The 21,717-nt window shown below is 52.8% G+C and overlaps 1 protein-coding gene across 11 annotated transcripts in view; it reads left to right on the forward strand.

The window, feature by feature from the left end:
- Positions 1-436: 436 nt before the first annotated feature.
- TSPOAP1 (TSPO associated protein 1) overlaps positions 437-21,717 on the forward strand; it is a 73,553-nt gene continuing 52,272 nt past the window's right edge. For all 11 annotated transcript variants that reach the window (XR_008237410.1, XM_052803052.1, XM_052803053.1 and 8 more), the window contains exons 1-5: positions 437-988; positions 13,336-13,443; positions 15,203-15,331; positions 17,460-17,636; positions 20,934-21,203. Coding sequence is in view for 10 of the 11 variants with exons in the window: in XM_052803052.1 (XP_052659012.1) it covers positions 653-988; positions 13,336-13,443; positions 15,203-15,331; positions 17,460-17,636; positions 20,934-21,203 (1,020 nt within the window). In the remaining variant the exon portion in view is untranslated. The remainder of the gene's footprint in view (positions 989-13,335; positions 13,444-15,202; positions 15,332-17,459; positions 17,637-20,933; positions 21,204-21,717) is intronic.

A 21,717-nucleotide genomic window follows, 5' to 3' on the forward strand; every position in this document is an offset into this window, starting at 1 on the left:
GGCGTGGAGGGTGATGCGATGCGGGGGCCTGTGGGGGGCAGCCGGCCGCCGCTCCCCCCCCCCCCCCCCGCTGCCGCATCACCCCCGCTGCCTCATCAATGGGCAGCAAACCCCATTCCCGCACCGTTGCCATAGAAACCGGCGGAGCCGCCGCTATTGGTGGCCCGGGGCGCGGCGCGGCCCCTCCGGGGTGCACGGCCCGGCTTGATATTGATGACTCGGCAGCGTCTGCGCCGGGCCTGCCCGAAGGCACGGTGAGGGGCTGGCAGCTCCCCCGGCCCCTCCGCTACGTCATCCCGGTCCGGGCGGGCGGCGGCGGGCATGGGGCCGGGGGCGGCGGGGGGCTGAGGGCAGCGGGCAGCAGCCTTTGTACGGGGGGCGGGTGGGGGGTGTGTGTGTGTGTGTGGGGGGTGGCAGCCGCCCGCCCGCCCGCCCGCCCGCCAAGCCGGCGGATCCGGGCGGGGATGGAGCCTCCCCCGGCGCAGGGATGCTGCTGCTGCCGCCGCCTCCGTCTCCATCCCCGTCGGGAGGGAGCGCGGCCCGGGCTGCTCCCGCCGCCGCGGCTCTGATGCCTTAGGGTTTTCCGTGCCGGCTCCCGGAGCCACGGAGAGCCCTCGCAGCCAGAGGGTGAGCCCAGTGCCCTGCCCCAGCCATGCAGGAGCCGGAGCGGGGGGTGTCCGGTGCGGACCCGCCGCAGCCGGCAGCGGGGCAGAGCGGTGCCCCGGCAGCGGGCGATGCCGTCCCCGCGGCCTCCGCCTGCCCGGACCTGGACACGCGTAAAGGCGTGGGGGGTGACAGTGACAGGGCGAGCTGCCAGCCGTCGCCGGGGCCGGAGGGGGCCGGAGCAGCCCGGCCCCAGGAGGAGCCCTCGGGGACCCTCCGCGGCCCCCCTGCAGACCCCCAGCGGGTTCGCTCCGCGCCGGAGCTCGTTAGGCCGCTGCGAGCGATGGATGGGCTCGGACGCGACCGGACAGACAGACCCCCCCAGGTAAGGCGGCTGCCAGGGTGCGTTTGCTGGCAGGCGGGGTGCGGCGGTGCACGTTTTGGTGGGGGGAGGCACCGGGGGGATGTCACCTTGGTACGAGATAGGCATGGGAAATAGCTGCACTTGGCTGTGGCTGAGCCACCCACGAAACCTTCCGTGTGGGGCTAGGAGCTACCAGAGCTGCTGTCATGCACCGGCATGGGAGAGAAGGAGCTGCTGCCTTCACTGCCCTTCCACAGGGATTTCCAGCTGCCTCTCCCCTGGCCGGTGCTGGAGCCGGTGCGGGGTCTCACCAGAGCCCCGGCAGAGCCCGCTTGATGCAGACACGGCCCCTGCACCAGCAAAGGCTGAGCTGTCCCTGCGGCGGCTCCTCGCTCCGGCAGCATCAATGGCTCTGCAGGTAGTGGCAGGGACGTGATTCACTGCCACCCCTTTCCAGAGCATCCCCCTCTCTGCTCAGGGTAGCCCGGGAGGGCTTGGGGCACCTGCACTGCAGGCAGAACCTGTCCCTGTAGACAGCACCGGGGCACCTCGATGTAATGCAATGCCTGGCCCCTTGCACATCTCTAAAAACAGCCCAAAAGACTCCCTCAGAGTCTCACTTCCTTGATCCAGGCCACAAAAGTTCATCAGCTTATCATGCTTAGGACAGCTTGCCCTCCTTTCCCATAAGTAAAATCAGTCATTTTCCTGGGATCCTCTGGGGTGTGGGGTAGCTCCATGGTGCTTTTAAAATAGGGGAGGACTAAACTCTCAGCCTGTTCTTCTTGAGGATGAGGGGTAAGAGCTGGCAGAGCTGATGGGCGTTTAGCAGGAGGTTTTTGAGCCAAGCCTGTGCTGTGCTCCTGAACCTGGCTGGAGAGCAGCCTGGACCAGCCCACAGGAGAAACGGAGCTGCTGGAAAACCACTGAGAGAGAAAATGGTTTCACTCAAGCACAGTTTCTTATGTGTCTTTTTTGAAGGGCTATTTATCATGATGCTTAGGGAAACACCACATTTAACCAGGCAGTCCTCAGTCTGCCTCTGACCATAGCCCTTACCTGTTCCAGAAGCACCTCAGCCAACAAATGGAGCACTAGATTGGGAAGCATTTCTGCTCCCACCCTTCTTTTTCATCCATCCCGAGAGTCAAATCAGTTGCGCCAGACTTACTGTCTTCTCTCCCTTTGGGAGATCTGGCTGGCGAGGGAGGGGGTAGGTACTCTGTCTTGGTGGGGGAGCCCAGGTGGGAAGGCTGGGAGTGGTGGGGGGGCAGGTGGCTGGAGCAAAGGGGTGTTTGTGGGTGCTCCAGCAGCCAAACAGCATCCTGTGGGGTGGGGGCCATGCATCCAGCTCTAGCTGATCCTTGCAGTGGGTCCCTCATGCACTGGCTGTGCACATGGGAGGTGGTAGAGGGGGTGAGGACCCTGCTTGGTTTCTACGGTAGTGACTGCTGAGCACCTGCTATTCATCTTCCCTTGGTTCTTGGGCTGCTTTGAGTGTTTGCCCATGATCTGGGAGGCTCCTGGCTTGGTGGGTGACTATTTCCCTTCCCACTCCCATGGAGCTGTGGCAGCACCATGGCAGTATCATCACAGTACTGGTGTACTGGGGCAGTACCATGGTGTACTTGATGGTACTGATAGTGCCATGATGGTATCAGAGCAATAGTGCTGCAGTACCTGGTGGCACTGTGCTGTACTGTGGTAGTGCCATAGTAGTACCGTGATGTTGCTGTGGTGGTACTGGTGGTACCATGGCAGTACCATCCTTAACATTGACGTTGATCCCCAGAAAGGCTAACTTGTCTTTTCCTGGAAAAAAATTCCAGTATTTCCTCCTGAAGTCAAGTGGCTTTAGTGATGTGAAAGGCTTCCAGTTCAGACCCAGGAGAGAGCTCAGTGCTGCTATCCCTGGCAGAGCAAGCGCCTGTGCTGCTGGGCTGTGGAAGCCACATCCTCAAACCCACTTCCTAGGGAGCAAGGTGCTGTGTTACAGCTGGGGACAAGGGGATGCTTACATAGCTCTGTGCCAAAAGCATGGCTTTTCCTGGCCAGGCTAGGACAAGCACTACCGTGTGTCCTGCTGCTGGAGCTGGGCTTCCTTTAGGACATCTGTCCTTGGCATGTCAGTGCTGCATTATGCAAACGGGACAGCTGCCTCCAGGGAGTAATCTCCTAGTGAGGGGAAGAGCCTCCTGAGGGCTCATCACTGACAGTTGATTAAAGGTGTTGATTTTATGATGAAGGTCTTGCCGTGTGTCCCAGCCTCTGCCACTATTGCTCTGCCATTCCCTCAGGGACAGTCTGTGGGCAGATGTTAAGACTACCCGTAGGTGAAGTTAACCTCAGCTTTCTTGCTCAGGTCCCTCCCGAGTGCCGAGGGCAGAGAGCTGTTGCCCTTCTCCCATTTGGGAGCTGGCAAGGGAACTCTGGAGTTAGAGAGGTGGGTTGGAGACACACACCTGGACCCTCCGGAGCAGGGCTGGCTCCAGAGCTGAAGGAGGTTGCTCAGGGCCTGACCAGGCAAGTGTTGAATATCTCCAAGGGCTGGGATCCCACCACCTCTTAAACCCTGTCCTGAAGCTGCAGCACTCTCATGGAGAGGAATGTTCTCCATAGGTCTGGTGGGAATTTCCCTTGTTGTGACTTGTGCCCAGGTCTTCCCATCCATTTGCTGGGTGCCTCTGCATCCTGCAACGCACTGCAGGGTTTCCTAGCTCCTCTGCAGAGTCATGTGTCCCACCATGTTACCACTGAATAATGCTACCTGGGACCTTGCTGTCACAAATGTATTCTTGGTCCTGGGCCTTTGAAATCGCTCTGGTCTTGCTTTCCAAAATTTTTGTGTGGACACAGGAGGTAAGAAATTACTTTCCTGCTGAGAATCTCCAAGCACTGCAGGTGTAGGATCCCAGTCAGAATAATGAATATCAGAGAAGGTGAAAAACATCCGCGTAGGAAGAATGGGGTTAAAGTGGCACAGATACAGTCTGGCTGGAAATTGGAAAGTTCCCATAATGCCGTCAGATGGATTTTAGAGCACTTCCCACAAGAGTTCAGTTGTTTGCATCTCTTAAGGGATGCTGTGCCAGTGGGATCTGCTTTGGCCCTGGAAACTCAGGATGGTTGGGGAAGAGGTTGCTGAAGTGAAGGCTCCTGATGCCCTAAATTGGTAGAGGGGAGAGGAGCAAAGTCATTCAGTTTTGGTATATTCCCTGCGCCCTTCACTTCCAGGATTACTCGCCCCTCCCAACCTCCCCAGCTGCGCTTACAGAAGGGATAAGCTCAGCGGCTGACCATGTTCCTGTCCTGGCATCCCATGAGCCACACAGGCAAGGAGCACAGCTAGAGTGCTCACAGTTGGCTGTTGTGACTACTTCTTAATCTTAAGAGGTCGCTTTGGATCTGAATTTCTTAAAAGCCAAGCCTCAGCTTCCCCTGAGGTCAGATGGAGCTGAGGATTTTCAATAACTCTGTAAAACCCAAATGAAAATGTTTAAACCAAGGAGCCCCCCCAGTCAGTAGGAATTTAAATATCCACAAAATAACCTGTTGCTTCCAGTGGGGCTTGATAACACAAAGTACTGACACAGTAAGAATTATAAAATGCTGGTAAAGACCTTCCATGTCAAGTGTTCAGGCCAAGCTGCATTTAACAACAATCTCAGTGCCTTTTGCAGGAATTCATGGCATTTCAAGAGCTTCGGATTTTCTACTGGCAAAGATGGAAAACTATTCATTTAATGTCTGAGGGTGTGTAGAGCTGTACCCTTGACTAGAAAGGGTAGGTCAGCACAATAAAAGATGGCACTAGGGTGAGAAAATCTTCCTGGGAAATGACGCCAGCTCTTGCTGTTACAGGCACCATTTCCTACAATTCCAATTAGAAAAAGACTGTACTCCATCTTGCTCAAAATCTGAGTAAATTAATCTTTCTTGTCTTGGCAACACTCAGCCTCATGCAAATGACTTAGTGCTGTTTTCTGCAAGCACTGTGAATGTATGGCCAACCTCAGATAGCCGCCTGCCGTGAAGAGACAGTGTGACTTTATTTGTAGGAATGAATGGAAGAAAACACAAAGCGAGACTGTATGAAGGGAAGGTAATTTTCATTTTAACTGTCTCTCTAAGTAAGCTCATACTCTCTGTACAACGACATGTCCAAATGACTTGGCCAAGTCACTTGTGTGGGACATGGAGGGCAAGGGACACCAGCCATTGCCTACTCACTGTGTCCTTGGCTCCTCTGGACTGGTGATGACAAACTGGTTTTGGGACAGGGCTGTCACATTATGTTGCCGTTGGCCATTACTGCACCATGATCTTTTGCCGCAGCACCTTTCTCATTTCACCCTCTGTAAATTTTTGGCAAGGGTACTCACCAATGTCTTTGCTTCCTTGTTTTGGATGTCCTATGGCTGTAGTCTTCCTTCCTGCTGGAATAACATGAAGACAAACAGCATGTGCAGTGCTGGCAGCCTTGTTGCCCTCCTCCTGCTGTGAGTGCAGGCTTTCTGCATCCCAGCCATCTGCTTAGTAGTTCTGGGAAAATACCCTTTTGGGCATCAGTTTGTAAGTCTTGTGCTGCTCTTGCCGTTCACATTTCCATACTGACCACTGAACAGCACCTCTGGCTCTTGAGAATGGTGCAAGTGGATGATTTTTTCCCTCCATTTCTTAGCTACTCGTTAAAGCCCTTGGAGATTTGGGTCTTCTTATTCCAGGACAAAATCCTATAATTGCCCCCAAAGAGTTCTTGCTTTACTATGAGAGGCAAAGAATGCCGTTCCTGATGTGTCAGAGTCTGGGCAATTAGAACAGGTTTTAAGCCAATGTGACACAGGCAGGAAAGGTGCTCTTGGCCCCTGGGAAACTGCAAGTAATTTGGAAAAGAGGTACAGGTGGGCAAGAACTGTGGAGCAGATAGCCGGGCAAAAACCAAGCTGTGCATACAAAACCAGCCACTCTAGCTCCTTGATACATCTTCCAAGGTGGAAGAGCACATCTGCCTCTTCAGAGCTGAACATGGTAAGTAATCCAGTCTCTCCACTCAATAAAAGAAAACTTATGAGACCACGAATAGTGTTGCTGAGGCTCTGAGGCAGGAAGGAGACCTGGTATTAACTTTTCAAGCTATGATCCTGTTAGAGGGCAGTGGCACTTCTGTATGGGCAGGGGATTTACTGAAATGCATCTCTGTGGCTTCCCAGGGTGAAGCCCTGACACAGCCCAGGGCCATGCACTGTGGACAGGCGCTTTGTTCCCAAATGCATTCGTCAGTACCAAAGTCTCATGCCTTTCTAGGGAGTGTTTCTTTGGATTAGAGTTTCTGTTACAAGAAAGATGAGATATCAGAGAACAATTGTCTCTGCTCCAGCCATCAAAATACCAAACCTGGAAAGAGCTAAATTTTATCATTCTTCCCCAGGTTTTTTTTTTTTTTTTGCACGCTTACAAACTAGAATTATCTGACACGTGGCATCCAAAAAGAGTCCAGATGCTCCATGAAGACCTCGGGGCTGCCTGGGCCTGAGCCTGCAGTGCTGGGAGCTGCAGGCTGACCTTTGTTCAGACCTAAACAACAAAAAGCCCCAGCAATTTCTATAGAAAGCCAATACCCATGTCTTAGCTCAAATGATTGGCAACGTGCATGAATACACAAGAAGCAGAGGCGGTTGCAAAGTCTTACTGTGTTTGCACTGAAGATGTTAACACATTTACTTCCTACTTCTTCTACGTTTTGCTTTTTTCTAGTGTAAATACTGTTGCTTGTGCCTACTTCTCTGCAGATTCAATGACTTGCTCAGCAGCACCCAGAAGAAACTGCAATGGGGGGGAAAGGTAGCTTGGCTGTATTGGCTCCTGACTGGGCACCTGAATTCTACAACTGAACTATGTTTTATGGTATATAGCCTGGCTTTCATACATTTCCAAGCTGTGCAATGAAACAGAGATGCCGTTAGTGTCCCCTGACTGTGGTGGGGATGCAGCACAGTCCTGCTTTACCAGAGTGGGTCTAGGCCCATTCTTTCTGAAAGCTGATAAGAGACAAGGGAGAAGTTTGTACATCAGTGTTAAAATGGTAGTTGGAAGAACAGGCTTTGTACGTGTTTCTCGTCCTACGACATGCGGACATCTTTCTCACAAGGTGTCTATGTGGTAAAAGACCCCACAAGGGACATGGGGTGCCCAGGGGTCACAGAATGACCCAAGGGCAGGAAGGTGATGTTGTTGTACTTGAGGAACTTGCTTTGCACAACCCTGTGCTGCAGGTTATCTGGTAACCAAGATGGAACATATCCCAGCAATCATCAGCTGCACTTTCTGGCTGCATACATCCTATGTTTGCAAAACGATTTGTGTTTAATGTGGAGAGAAGGTGGGTCACAGCTGGGGAAAGTCTGTCCAGGGCCATGCACACCTTGTCGTGCTTCTGCTTCAGGCAGGTGATGGCCACCTGGAAGGAGGATGGGTTACAGGTCTCTGTACCACACTGGAGAGCAGGGCGAGGAGCAAATTGAGGACTTATGATGCCAGCCACGATGATGTTCAGCCAGATGAGCACCTGAACCCTGCGCAGGACCTTTCCCCTGTGAAGGTCCCCACTGGGTCCATCCCTTGGAAGACTGCTTGCTCTGGGTCTCTGTGCTGGGCTCTGCAGCATGGGGACAGGCTAGCCTTGGGGGAAAGGAAAGGGTTTCTCCAAATCCTCCATCCCTCTCAACTGACTGCCCTATTTTATGTCTGATTGTGAAAGATGAAGAAACACGTGCGCAGTACATCAGGAGCGGTTCAGAGCTGCCTTTCTAGCAGCCGTGTGGTATTTCGGTGTCATTTTCTCTCATCTGCTTGCAAAACCTCTCATATTTTGGCTTTGCTGTTAAAGGTGAGAAACTGTGCCGCATTGCACGCTGGACCTGGCTGCAGCCTTGGATTTTGGAGTGCTGATGCTCTGCCTCTGCCCTGAGAGCTTATTTTCCACTCACATTCCTCCTTGTCTCAGTTTTGCAGGACATTAATTTCTCCCTGGTTGGGGAGACTGGAGAAGCTGAGCTCATCAAAGGACAGCCAAGCCAGGGCTGTCAGGGCTACTGAGCTGATTTTTCTCCTCCTGGAGTATTTTCCTGGGACCGATGATGGTGCTTTCATAAGAGGCTTTAAAGATAGAGAGGACCCGAATTTGTGAGTCTCCAATTTCAGCTGCGTATCTCATTTTAAACACACTGTGAGGAACATACGAAGAGCTGGCAGTGGTCAGAGGGTGTGCAGGAGAGGATGCCTGGGGAAAGTGTAAGAAAGAGCAAATAGATAGTGAATGTTCCCCTGAATATTCTCTTAATATCTTGCAATTTGTGGCTCTAGCACTCCCCATGCTGGAGGCAGTATCTTTGAAGTTAATAGCCTTGGATGGATTTTTTCTTCTGTGAATTTGTTACATGGGGTGATAAAAATCAGATAAATGAGGAAATTGCATAAATAAGGGCAAGTAGTAGGCTGGAAGAGGGATGGGCAGCAGGAGAAAATGCTGACTCATGGAAACGGGAGTTGGCAATGTGCAGGGCAAGGAGCTGGTGGGGAAGTGCCATGAAGTTGACGGAAGAACAGAGATGTTTGTATCTGAAACCAGGAACCTGGAGCAAAATGAAGGAAGCAGAACAAGTGCTGTAGGACACAGACTGCCTATCAAAGGAGTGGCAGAATAACCATGACTGCAACCCAGGCATGTCTCTTACTTCTCCCGTACCTTTAACAAAAATATCCCTTTTACCTCCGCTGGGATGATGCTCGCCGTGGCGTGAGGCACGCTCGCTGTGCCGGCAGTGGCAGCGGGTGGGTTTTGCTCTCGCTTACTGACCAAACAGGAGGTGATGCTATTTTTGTCTTGCTTTTGACATGCAGCGAGGGCACTGCAGAAGAGCAGCCTATGGAAAATAACTTTGTTCTGTGAGGGAGCCGATTCCCTTGAAACTGGGTGGAAGAGGAGAAAATGGATTGGCAATGACAGGTTTCATTTCCAAGCGGTGAGGATTGAGAAGTTAAGGAAACTAATTACCAAAGTCAGCTGGAATGAACAGCTAAAGGGCTTTGACATGGTGGAGGCTTGGTGACAATGATTTCAAATGAAGGAGAAGCGGTGGGTTTAATATATCCAAGATAGCAGGAGAGCTGGTGTAGTTTCACCTGGGAAATAGGTCTGCAAACTGTCTCCGGGGGGGGGTGGTGGTTTTCAGAGATGGCTTTTGCAAAGCAAACCCAGCAGCTGGACCCATATCTGCTGCAGATGGGGAAGTCACTGCAGGGACATCTTGAAACTGTATATGTTTTATACATCTTGAGATTGTGTATGTTTTAAAATCAGTCATGAGACCACCTGTTTCCAAAGGCCACCTGAGCCCTCCCGCTCACGGGGCCACCTGGTAAATTCCTCCTCTCCGTCTGGCTCTCCACAGGGACTTTAAAACAAAGCTGGGCTTAGACTTTGGCATGTTCCCCAGGGCTGGTGTGGGGGAAGCCCTCTCAGCCGCTCCATGCCAGGCCGTGCCGCGAGGCACCGGCAGCCCGAGCCGCATTGCAGAGCAGCCGCTGCAGGCAGCGTCTGTCGTCCTCTCCACAGTTTGATTTACTGTCCCCCAAATGGCTTCCTGCAAGTTTTCCGCAGGACTTTAAACACTGTGCTGGATGCTCTGTGCTCCAGGAGCTTTTTGACTGCGTGACCCATTTAGCAGCCTGGCTGGGCACCTCTCCCTGCAAAAGTTGCTGCAGGTCTCTGTTGCTTTTTGAAGTTTTCAGGTAAAAAAGCACCAGCTTTCTTCCAGCTGCCCTGCTGAGGCTTTTCTTTGTTTGCTCATTCTCAATGCATCCTGAAGAAACTGTATTTTGGGCTCTACCCACCAAAAGAGGTGACAGATGATGACGATTTCCCTGTAACGGGAGGCTTCAAAGCTATGTGCCTGCTGCACAGGGCAGCCACGGCCTGCTCTCCTCCCTCAGCATCCCTGCTGCTCTTCTCCTGCCTTGCTCTGATTTTAGAAAATTTCCCCCATGGCCAAAGAACATGTCACTTGGGTTAATTTTTTAGTGGACAAAGGTGCTCCTGATCTGGGGGATGCGACTTCCCAGAGACCCTCCCTACCGCCCCACAGTGCCAGCTCTGCCTCAGCTCCTGCTGACTCCAGCTCACTGAAAACCTCCCTGACCGAGGGATGCTTTTGGATTTCAGCTCCTGCCAGCACTTCTGCTTGTCTTTATCAAGAAGAGTTGCTTTGGAGGCAGCCTCTGTGCCTCTTTTCCCAAATGATTTCCTCAGCGCCCTTTGAAAAGCACCGTCCATGGGGGCCACGAGCATGGCCTGCAGCAAGGCTGCACCACGCAGCGAGGGAACCTTGAGGAACAGCGGAGCAGTAAATAAATTAAAAGCTATTTCATTATAGGAAATGAATGTTTAATGAGCGTGGGATGACGTCTAGACAGTCCTTCAGTTCCAGGCTCTACATGGTCTTGGAGGAGGGTTCAGCCGATGCAGCCAGTGCTGGCTCAGTGCCGGGGGGAAGGTTTGGTAAAGCTTTCCCGGGCAGTGAGGTCCTGCACAGGACAGACATCCTGGCATGGCAAGGATCTCCTGCCTCCACGTCTTCTCGCTGCAGATGCCCCTTGTGCCTCTCTGGGCAAAGCCCCAAGGAGCTGTGGCTGCAGTGGGATGTGCTGGCAAGGGGGAGGTTTGGCTGCGTGCCTGGCTCCAGCCTGGAGCACACAGCCACGCTCTCTTGCTTCGTGGCACCTCACCCGGGGGTCCTGGAACACTCAGGGAGCTAGAAAGGTCTCTGCATGGTCTAGGACATTCCAGCCTTTGCCATGCTGTGGGCTCTGGACTCATGGCACGAAACCTGGGCTGAACTGGGGACAGCCTGGTAGGGTGGGGGTGAGTGCTTGTGAGTCTTTGCATCCTGCCCCGATGAAGATGTTGTTTTATAGCTACAGAAAAGGGGTTTCAACTGCAGAAATTTGAATGTAGGTCTCCAAAAGGTCCCCCTGCTGTGCTGGAAGTGCTAATTGTCCCCTGTAGAAACCCAGTGCTGATGCCGTCAGAAGTCTTGGCTGCCTGATGGGGAGAGGCGGGAACACATCAGCTCCTCCACAAAAGCTCCTATCCCAAGCACAGAGGTTGCTGGCTGAGTCTGCTCAGCCTGTCTCAGTGCAAATGACCACAGACGAGAAGCTCGAGGCCTCTCAGCAGCGGCAAGGAGATGGAAATAACGCATTTTGACTTCATCCCAGGAGCTACCTGCTTGCCTCTGGGGATGGTTGCAGTGAACCAGCCCAAGGTGCTCTCATGCACAGCACGGGAGATGCTGGTAGGACCTCCCCTGCCTCCAAGCACCCACCCTCCTCTGTCCCCCCATCAGCACGTGTGCCCAGCCTAAGGAAGTGCTTTGCCGTTCCTGGAGCTGGTGATGGGGGAAATATTCTCTGGGACACCTCACTGTCACTGTAAAGCTGCAGGGATGGGACCGATGCCGCAGGATCTGGTACTGGGTCTCTGGGCCCAGAGCACTGCATTGGGCAGGGTGCATGGCTCCCAGGGGAGCTTCTTGGCTGCCCCAGGCTGCTGAGTTTGGGGATCTCCTTGGTTCCTGGGCCTGCCCTGACCACCCTTGGGAGCAGCCCTGAGTCATTGGAGAGTGGGAGAGGGCACCCAGGTGCCTGGGGTACTGTGGTGTGATGTCCCCGGGGACTGTGGCAGTTACTGCACCTTTGTGCCTAGGGGAGAAAAAAAAAGAGGAAAATACATTTTTGCTTTCCCACAAGTGGAAAATGGTACAATCTCTTTCTGTGGGGCATTTAACTCCAGCTTTCTCAAACCTTGGGATTTCTGCAGGGTGAACACCTACAAACCACTCTGCTAAAGGCCTGTCAACTCCTGGCACCCAATATCCCCTCCTGGTGTCTCAGAGGGCTGGTGGAATCTGGGGACACCACGTGAGGCTGATGGAGAGGGCTGGGTGTTATCTTCTGACTTTTTTTTTTGTTGTTGTTTTCATTCTCTTTCTGTTGTGTTTTCCCTCCTTGCTTTGCCAAGGCATTTCCATACAGGCATGAGAGGTTGGGAGAATCATGGCATGAGCATGGCAGCCACGCCGGGGGATTCAATGGGGTGGACTTTGTGGCACTGGTCTCCTGCCCTATTTCTCCAATGGACATGATTGAGAAGCCAAAATATAGTATTGGTCCAAAGCGTAGTCAGTTTTAGCCAGCCTCAGGCCTCCGAGAACTTAGCAGCACCCGAGTGCTGTGAGCTGCTTGTCTGACTTTTTGCTACCAGGAAAGCTTGGGCAGCAATTCTTCGGTAGCCAAGGGATGTTTCCCTTGTAGTCTTGGCTTGCAAACGGCAGAAGCAGAGCTGTGGACTGGGAAGGTCATGGCTGTTCAGCGGCACCAGCAAAGACTTGTTGGGCACTGGGAGCGGGTCCTGCAAGACCTGCCTGGCTGCTGGGAAAACATCTGGCTAGGTCTTCCCGAGATGTGTGGCTTGCTGCTGCCGTATGGCAGCTGTGAAGCAATAGCTTGGCTATGAGCTTTGCTAATGCACAAAAATACTTTCTGGGAGCCTGCTTCAGCAGCGAGCCTGTGGTGAGCTGCTCTGAGCAGGAAACAGTAACCACAAAGCTATATATACAACTCCCGGCAGAGCTGCTAATGCTTTTGATGTGACAAAATTAAGGTGGTGTTTTGCAGAGAAATCCAGCATGTCGCCTTCTTCCGGAGCTGAGGCTGACACAGAGAGGGCAGGGCCCGGGGCCTGGCTCCTGGGCGGGCTCCTGGGCCAAACCAGGGGAGCTGGCATGGGGAAGTGGGTGAGAAGCTCTCGTCACCTCTGAAAGCCATGCGGTGTTGGAGGCCGCCGGGTCCCTGAGCCGTGGGGAGCAGCGCACGTGTCTGGGGTGTCATGGCTTGCGCTCTGCCTGCCTGGCTCTTGCTGGCTCTGCTAGTGTTTAACTTGAGCTAGTTTAGATGGTACCGTGGCAAAATGCAAGCGGCTGAGGACGACATGAGGGTCTGGGCTTTTTCCCCAGGTGCAAGTTGAAAGCATCTTTAAAGCTATGGAGACAGTAGCTGTCACCTACAGGAGATGTAGCCTGGCCCAGAAGGGCACTCGTCCCCCAAAGGACATGCAGCCCCTTGCCTCCTCCTGAAATCAGCCTCTGCATCCCACTCTGCCCCTTTGCTGCCTGCACCCCGACCCTGCCAGCCTTCCCATGCAGCCAGGCTGGGCTTGCTGTGGGGCCAGGGCAGGTGTGCAGCTGCGGTCCCTCTCCTCCTTGCCTCAGGCAGGTGAAGCCCTGCCTTGCCTCTCCCGCGCTGTTTTGCAGAGCGGGGCTGACTACAGCTTCCTCGTGAGCCAGAACACGAAGCTCCTGAGTGCACTGGAGGACCTGCGGCACCGCTGCTCCAGCCTGGCCGAAGAGAACAGCTTGCTGGTGAGCAGAGGATGTGGCCCCATCCCGCGCCCTGGCCAGGTGCTGGGCCGGCTGCCGGCACAGGATGCTCTGTGGGGAGGGATTCCCAGCCAGGGCAAGCTGCCGTCTGCTGCCAACATCAAGAGATGCCAGCACACGGGATCCCCTGGGCAAAGCCAGAGGGGAAAGGGGGCCTGGGTGCTTTGGGTCCCCTGGGTACCTTCACACTGCACCCATCATTGGCTTGAGCAGGACCCCTTCCTTGCGATGCAGAGTGGAGCCAGGACCCTCCGCTGCCCTCTGACATCTTTGTCTGGTGCCACTTGGCTGCTGGAAACCACAAGAGGTTTTAAGGCAGCCGCCCCAAGAGCAGGCAGAGAGCAAGGCAGCAGCGAGCTGACAGCAGGGGAGAGGGAAGTCGCTCTTGTTTCCTCTTTAATTGGAAAAGCAGAAACACTGATTCACTCAGCCTCGGCTTTGGGTGACAGTGCAGCACTGCCTCCTGCTCCCATGGGAGCTCTGCACCGGGGTCCTCCCCAGCTGCACCCCCAGCACCCAAAGCCAAGCCATGCTGCCACAGCCTGGGCTGCCCATTCTGCCCTGCTTCCCCACCCCTGGCTCCCCAGGCCCATGGTGGGCAGCCAGGACCCTCAGGAAATACGAAGAGGGGACGTTCCCCTCCTGCATCCCCCCTGGAGAGCATCAGGCCCTTGCGCAGCCTGGCAGCTTGGGGATGCGGCCACCCTGGGCCCCTGAAAATTTGATTGCTCAGCATTTCAGATTTATATCACCAAATTCAAAATGCATATTTTAGATAATTTTCTTACACTAAAAGCGTAAATCCAGTATGACCTGCACGCTGGGATGTTACCCCTTATCAGTCATCTGGATTTTAGCAAAGCACTGCCGTGTAAGCTCTCATCAAATCTTACTCTCAAAAATCAGCCTCAGTCTCCTGGCTGAACAAAAGCAGTGAGAGCAGCAAGCGCCTATGGTGGGATCTCACAGGGCTAGGGAAGAAAATAATTGGAAGGATCAGCTGACCTGACATTTTTGCTGATGTGAAAAGACAGCACAACACATCTGGGTACAACCTTGAGAGAACGAGCCATCGGCAAGTGGCAGCTTATCGAAACAGACAGATAACAAATAAAAGGGGATTAAGAGCAAACAGAATCAATAGGAAGAAAAGGGAAATTTGCTTTGCGAACATCATAAAGTCCTTTGCCACTTTCTCCCCGTTCCCCCCCCAACTCATGCTTCAGTGTCATGAGAAAAAGGACAACGGTGAAGCTTGCAGTGGCAGTGCAGCACAAATCCGCAGCAATGTGTTGAGTCCTGTAACCCCAGGGAAATAAACCGGGAAGACTTTGGAAGAGAAAGCCCAAAGGGTGGGTGGCCAGTCCAGACTGATGCTGGAGGTGCGCTGAGCCCCACCTGGCAAAGGCAGAGCCTGCAACGAGCATGTTGTGGATGGAGAGGGACCTTGTAGGATGGCCTGGGGTGGGGTGAGGGGCATCTCATAGGGACCGAGAAGTCACAGTAACAAAAATAATGGGAAAAACACGGGTTTAAGTGACTGGAGAGGTGACAAGAGCAGAGGTTGGTGTTTAATGTTTGGGACAGTTATAGGAGAACAGGCCAAGCCCTTGGTGGGAAAAGCCCTGTGGGCGCAGAGCACATCAGGCAGGGCCAGAGACTTTGGCTTCCCCTAACACCCTAGCACGCAGCTTCGAGCTGAGTGGGGGCTTCGCCTTGAACCTCTCCTTCTGTTATCTAGCGCAGGAGCTGCTTTCCCCAGACGGAGGAGAAGGTGAAGCACCTGAAGAGGAAGAACGCGGAGCTGGCAGTGATTGCCAAGCGCCTGGAGGAGAGAGCCCGGAAACTCCAGGAGGCAAACCTCAAAGTCGTGAGTGCCGGGGCTTGCCGCTGCTGGGAAGCTGAGCTAGGAGAGCACCTCATTGCTGGGACTTCTCGCTTGCTACTTCTATTGAGCTAGAGAGGCCTTTTCCTTCCCCCTTCCTTTAGCCTGCACAGGGCAAGAATCACGAAACCCCGCCATCGCCAGCTGCTTCTGCTTGTGTGTGGGGTGCTGGCTTTGAGCAATTCCCCCCTGCTTAGTTTCTCACTGTAAACGTGCTGACCTACCTTGTGGTGTTAGTTTAAGGTAATTAGCTCAGCTTTCCCTGGGCAAATCGTGAAAATAATTCATCTGACTTCACCAAACAGAAACAGGAAATATTTGAATAAGAAAAGGAGTGCGGTAAAGCAAAACAGGAAGGGGTGAGGGACTGTGATCTGCCCCATCCACACCTCGCTTGCATTGCTGTGCAAGCTGCATGGTTTTTGCTTTCTCCAGCCCAACAGCAGCTTGTTGCAAACCCTGTAGTATCTGACATGGTGTGGGAGTGGTGGGAGATGACTGTAGGATGTTGGATCTTCCATGAGCTTCCTAATTGCAGTGGAGTAAGGGAAAACCTTTCTGCCGTTGGAAGGAAACCAGGGATTGTGATGGGGAATTCAGGCCCTTTAGGATAGAAGGGAGGAAGTGAAAGACTTGCTGAAGAGAAGGTAGGGGGTTTTCCTGGCGCTGCCTGCCCTCTCTGCCCCCAGGCACTGTGCCACCCCTCTGTCATGGGGTTTTCATACTTGCAGGTCAACAGTTGCTGCCAGATGGGCTTGTCAGATACTGTGTTAAGAGAAATCATTTGATGTACATCCAACAGCTATGCAGACCCTCCAGCAACTATACAAATACTGTTTTATTTTTTTCCTTTGGGGTGGTGACTGTTTAAGACCTGTGAGCCCTGGGAGAACCAACTCGCTGGGCTCCTGGGCTGGCTCAGGTCTCCCAAGAGCAGAAAGTCCTTGGACAGCTGAGGCTCGTGGAGGGTGGGCTGGAGGCAGGACCAGGCAGCTGCATGCCCAGAGAAGGGCCCTGAGGAGCTGGGGTTAATCTGGCAGCAGTTGCCTTCACTGCCTGGTACACAGATCCCATGGAGCCAGGGCCCAGCATGTTGTTTCTGCACATGGGCGAGATGCTTGGGAAGACCTGGGGAGGAAAAGTTTGCACAGAGGATGCCATGTTCCTGATCAGGCAGGGGAGAGAGTCCCCACCCTTGCCAAACTGTCAGGCTTTGTGCAGCCAAAAATAGCTGGACAGGAAGAGGCCCTGTTTGATAAACCCGGGGACTGGATGTGGCCTCACTGCCCAGAGGGTTGGGGTGAGCAGGGGAGCATGAGCTGCCCCTTCCTCCAGCTCTGCGGTGCTGGTACCCAGTGGGACAGCTGGCCCCATGGATGGGGGCACATGTTGAGAGCAGGCATCCCAGGGAGACTGCAGCCGGGCAGCCTCAGCTCCTTCCTGAGGCCTCTGCCCCGAGCCTGTGCCCAGCCAGCTGCCTGTCCCTGTCAGCCCTGCTGCCCCTGTAGCACACTGCTGTCCCCACCCTGGCTCTTCCCTCACTCGCAGGGAGCATGTGAAGCTGAACTGCTCCTCCTGCTGAACATCCCCTATTCCTTCCCTGGCTGTGCTGGCCCTTCCTGGGCTCTCTCTTTTGCCTTCCCCTTTGCCTGTATCTTCCACCCATCCACGCTGAAGCCCTCTTTCCCGCTGCCTAGAAACCCACAGAAGCTCCATTTCTCTTCCTAGTTTGCTCCCATGCTCATCTTTCCTGCCATCCTCCTCTCCTCCTCTCTGCTGCCTTCTCCTGTCTTTCTGCCTCTGTTGTGTTTTTCTCTCCTCTCCCCACCAGCTGTTGCCCTGCCTGCACCCCCTGTGCTGACTATACCCATTGGCCTCATCTGCTGAGCACCTTCTCCTTCCCACCTCTTCTCTGATCCACTTCTCCATCCAGCTTTTCCTTTCTCCTCCCACTTTTTTGTACATCTGCCATGCTCCTCTGCTTGTCTGTCCTTTGGGGCTAGGCTGTGTTTCTCGACAGTGCTCCCTGCCCGATGGCTGTTGCAGTGATGGGGTGGTGGTTAACAAACACCAACGCATGTGGCTTTCTCCCTTGCTGCTCTCTCCGGTGTAGGTAACTGCTCCAGTGCCTCTGAAGGGCTCCAGCCTGGAGCTGTGTAAAAAAGCATTTGCCTGCCAGCGTGCCAAGGACCTGACAGAGCAAGCCAGTGCTCTCCTGGCAAAAGACAAGCAGATTGAAGCTCTGCAGCAGGAGTGCCGGGAGCTGCAGGCTAAACTCATCGCAGGGAAGGTGAGACACTTTTTGGGACATCAGTCAGTGGCTGGGGACAAGCAGTGCAACAACAGTGATGGGAACCAGGCTCCAGGAATCGGGATGAGGGCAATTAGCCCCAAGTGCAAATTGGAAACAGAGGGCATTTGATGTGTGATTTGGATGGCAGACATTGGGTGAGTGTGTGGCAGAGCTGGTGTCCGGTCCCCTCCAGAACAGTGCGTTGGGGGACACCCTGGTTGTCCCTCCATGAATTCATGGGTCTGAGCTGTCATCTTCAGCAGTGACTAAAACTACCCCCCTGGGAAACCCCAAGAAGCCACAAATACAGGATGACTTTTTTTCACAGTGCTGAGCTTCAAGGAAGATGTAGAAGCAGGACCTCCTTTTAAAGTGTTTCTTTAAAAAGTAAACCAGCTAAGCATGTTCCCAAGAACCAGTCTAAATCCCGTGTCTTGAGCTGCAGGTTTCTAAGTGCTCACAGCCACCATGAGACTGGTGACAACCAGGTGCATCCTTGTATGACTATGACTAAGGGTACAAATCGTTAGACGGGGGAGTGTTCATGAAATCATCTACAATGCTGATGCCTGCACCTGGGCTGGTGACCACGTTCCGCTCAGCACCAGCACAGAACTTGCCAATATAAATGATGGGATAAAGGGATAATTCAGCTGATCCCAAGACAGATGTCTAAAACTGGTTGGATGTGTCACTCCCTCAAAGCACAACTTCTCTGCGATGACTCTGGAAGGAGCCTCTGCAGACATCTGAAGCTAGGTGAAATGATTCCCACTCAAGGTGACTAAAGCAACCTCTTCTGGGCATATCACATATGTCTTTTGTTCACAAGCTGGATGTTTTTAGTCTAGGTCAGTTAATAAACTCTCATGAGAAGCTCAATAACACTAGGGCTTGCACTGGATTCCCCCTGTTCTGCTAATGCAAATGTGGTCAAGTGCAACCCTATGTTCCAGCACCCAGCTGAGCTGAATGAATACTTACATTTCTACCTACCCTACTTACATGATATTTAGGTAACAAATACTTTCTCGCTGAAAGCAGTTTTATTTCTGTCCCTGACCTCCCCGTATGTTCACTTTAACTATGGGTTTGAAGGTAGATTCTCAGTCTTTCCCTAATGCAGATCTCATCAGAAGAATGATTGGGTGTTTGCTGTTTGTACAGGCTGCCCCACCGATCCCTTCTGGCATTAAAACACAGGAGAAAGTTATCCAGGTCTGACTGTGCTCTATGGTGTCACCAAGAAGAAATTCCCTTTCTGTCCTCTTGATTTCTCACCGCAGACCCCCACAGGAGTGGGAACAGACCCTCTGCAGAACAGTCTGGTTCTCCTAGCAGAGCATGCTGGGCAAACTGAATCTGACAGGGACAGGAGTGACAAATTGTAGAGGAATGTGACAAAGGCGGGTGAGCAAGATTCATTACTAGCCAAGGAAATACACATGGTTGCAGTCCTCAGGGCTGATGAATTCAGCCGCTGCCTTGCTAGGGCTTGGGTGACCACCCCGGTTCAGCAGGTGAGACCAGATGGTCTGTTTGTGTAACCGCTGAGGGACCAGTAATGGGGGCATCGATACATGAGCAGGGAATCCGCAGAGAAGAGATCATTCTGTCTGATCGTGTTTTTCCCATTTCCCTTCCAAGCAAGCCACTCATTAAATTTTAATTTTCAGCTAGTTAAAATTCAAAATTCACCTAATCTGTCTGCAGCATGCAAAATGCACTATGCCAATGAAGGGGTTTATATGCAGAGATATTATGTGCATGCTCAGAGTTTGTAACCAAATCAATTTTAATCTAGGGTATTTAAATCAGCACAATTTTTTCAGTAGCTATGATATGGATCTACTCAGTTCCTTTCCAGTGGCAGGATGGACACCCTGCGTGCCGGGCTGCAAAAGCATTGGCCTTGTTTTGCAAAGTCAGGGCTCTTAGGATAAAATTATATCCTGAGATCATGCTCTGGTGATGGGCTTCCAACCAAACCCCAGCTCCAGCTAAAACAGGCTGCAATTTCTTGCAGCATGGATTCTTGGAAGCAGAGGATTGAGGGCAACAGCCAGGCAGCTGCAGGGGAGGTGTATAATAGAAACTATGAGTGGAGGAGTGAGCTTTTTTTCTAGTCCCTTGTTCCCCCAGGCTTCGGAGGCTGTCTGTTGGGAATAGCTGCCTTTTTTTTTGGTGGGGGAAGGGAGATTTTACACAGAGCCACAGCCAATTTTGTTAAAAGAACTACTACCCTGATAGCCTGAACATGGGTCTGGCACAGAGGAGACCCAGCTGCTCACTTCTTGAATCTGTAATCAGTTCCCATTAATGCTGCCTCAGTTTCCCCCTTGTAGTGTGAGAGTAACCATGGTTTTCTACACAAATTGTATTTATAAAGCACATGCTATTTTTAGGGTGAAAAAGAAGAGAATGGGGAATCTGATTAAATTTGTCCTGCATACCAATTATATGTTGAATTCACTGGCTTAGGAGCTTTCCAGGGGAATGAGCAATGTCTCCTCCAGCAGCGTATTTGTAAAGACAGGTTTTCATAACCAGCTTTTGTGTACGTATGTATGGACATGCAGGTATGTGCTTCTTCAGCTTCCTGAAATCTGAAAACCTTTGAAGAATTAAACAAGCTGATGACATATTCTCACCATTTTTGTGAGAGTAAGATTGCACTGATTTCCCTCCAAAGCTGCTGGCTTTGTGTCCGGAGTGAATGGGAGTGACCCTTTTTGCTAAAGATAGGGGTCCATCCACACAGAGACAGTAGTCTCTGACGAGGTTAGAAATCAAGAATGTTTGAAAACCAAACATTAGACCGAGAGAGAAAACTGAACAGATCCCAGATGTTCTTCATTCTTTCCAGCATTTAAAGCCCTAACCACTGTTAGGGCTGCAGAGAATGCCAGCACCCACAGCAAGGAGGTAAACTTGCTAAGGCTCTCGTTTGGCTGGGAAATGAAATTACATTATCCTGACACGCTCTCTGCTGGCAAGCACTGTGAAAGCACACACTTAGAAAAGCCCTTTTGCTTTGGGCTGGGATACCTGCAGAAGCATTACAGGCTAGTTTTTATCTGTGGGAGGAATAATGCATTTGCATAAGGGATGCAAAGTGACTGCTTTTGAGGCTTTGGAGACCCAGGAAACAGAAATCTGTCTGCCACACTACCTGGTTTTCGCCAGTGTCTCCTCATTAAGGCTTCTGGAGTTTGTATGTTAAATCACCACCCCGACCTGTCCCACCTTTTAGAGCTTGTCAGCAACACAATGTCATGTTTGTGTTTCCCACAGGATGACCCTCACTGCCTGAATGTCATCGAGTTTGATCGCCTGTTGCGGGAATCCCAGAGAGAGGTGTTACGGCTGCAGAGACAGATCGCGCTGAAGAATTTCAAGGAGTGTCTACGTTCCTCTAAAATCAGTTCAGGCAGCGCTTTGCCAAGCACTGCCACACGCCTGGGACCACCCGCACCAATGCTAAATACCTGCATCAAAGGTTCACCTCTAGCGAAGGAAGCCCGCTTGGGAGACCCAATGCTTGGAGAGGAAGCACACAGAGAGGTGAGACAAGTGGGTCAGCAGTCTAAAAGTTTTTCTGTTTAATTACTCAATTAATTACTGTTCTTTGGAAACTTCGTAAGAGTATGTAGGCGCCGTGGTTCACACCCGCTGCGAACAGGTGCTGTGCTTGTTTCAAAAATGACCGATGCAAGCGCCAGGTCTCACCGGGTGAAGGGTGACGTGGATGCTGCTGGCAGCCCACTCCAGTGCGGGGATGCTGAGCCACGCTGGGGTCTTTGTCCCGCTCATCTTCCCCAGCACAGGGCTCCCGCGCTGTGTTTTCCAGCCTAGGAACCCAGGCAACACCTCCTTTTGTCCTCATTTGCTGGAAACAGACATTTTCAGTGTTTGCTGAGGTTCGGACATTGGCTCCCAGTGGGTGAGCGATGGGCACCCATGGCCGTGCTGGCAGTGGCAGGGAGGCCTGCAGCTCCGTGACCCTCATCCCCGTCCCCTGCCGGGGACCGGCCCGTTCCCCGCACGGCCCCAGCGCCCTGCCCCACCTCCCCCGGCG

The sequence above is a fragment of the Harpia harpyja genome, chromosome 12 (genome assembly GCF_026419915.1).
Source record: "Harpia harpyja isolate bHarHar1 chromosome 12, bHarHar1 primary haplotype, whole genome shotgun sequence".
NCBI classification, from domain to species: domain Eukaryota; kingdom Metazoa; phylum Chordata; class Aves; order Accipitriformes; family Accipitridae; genus Harpia; species Harpia harpyja.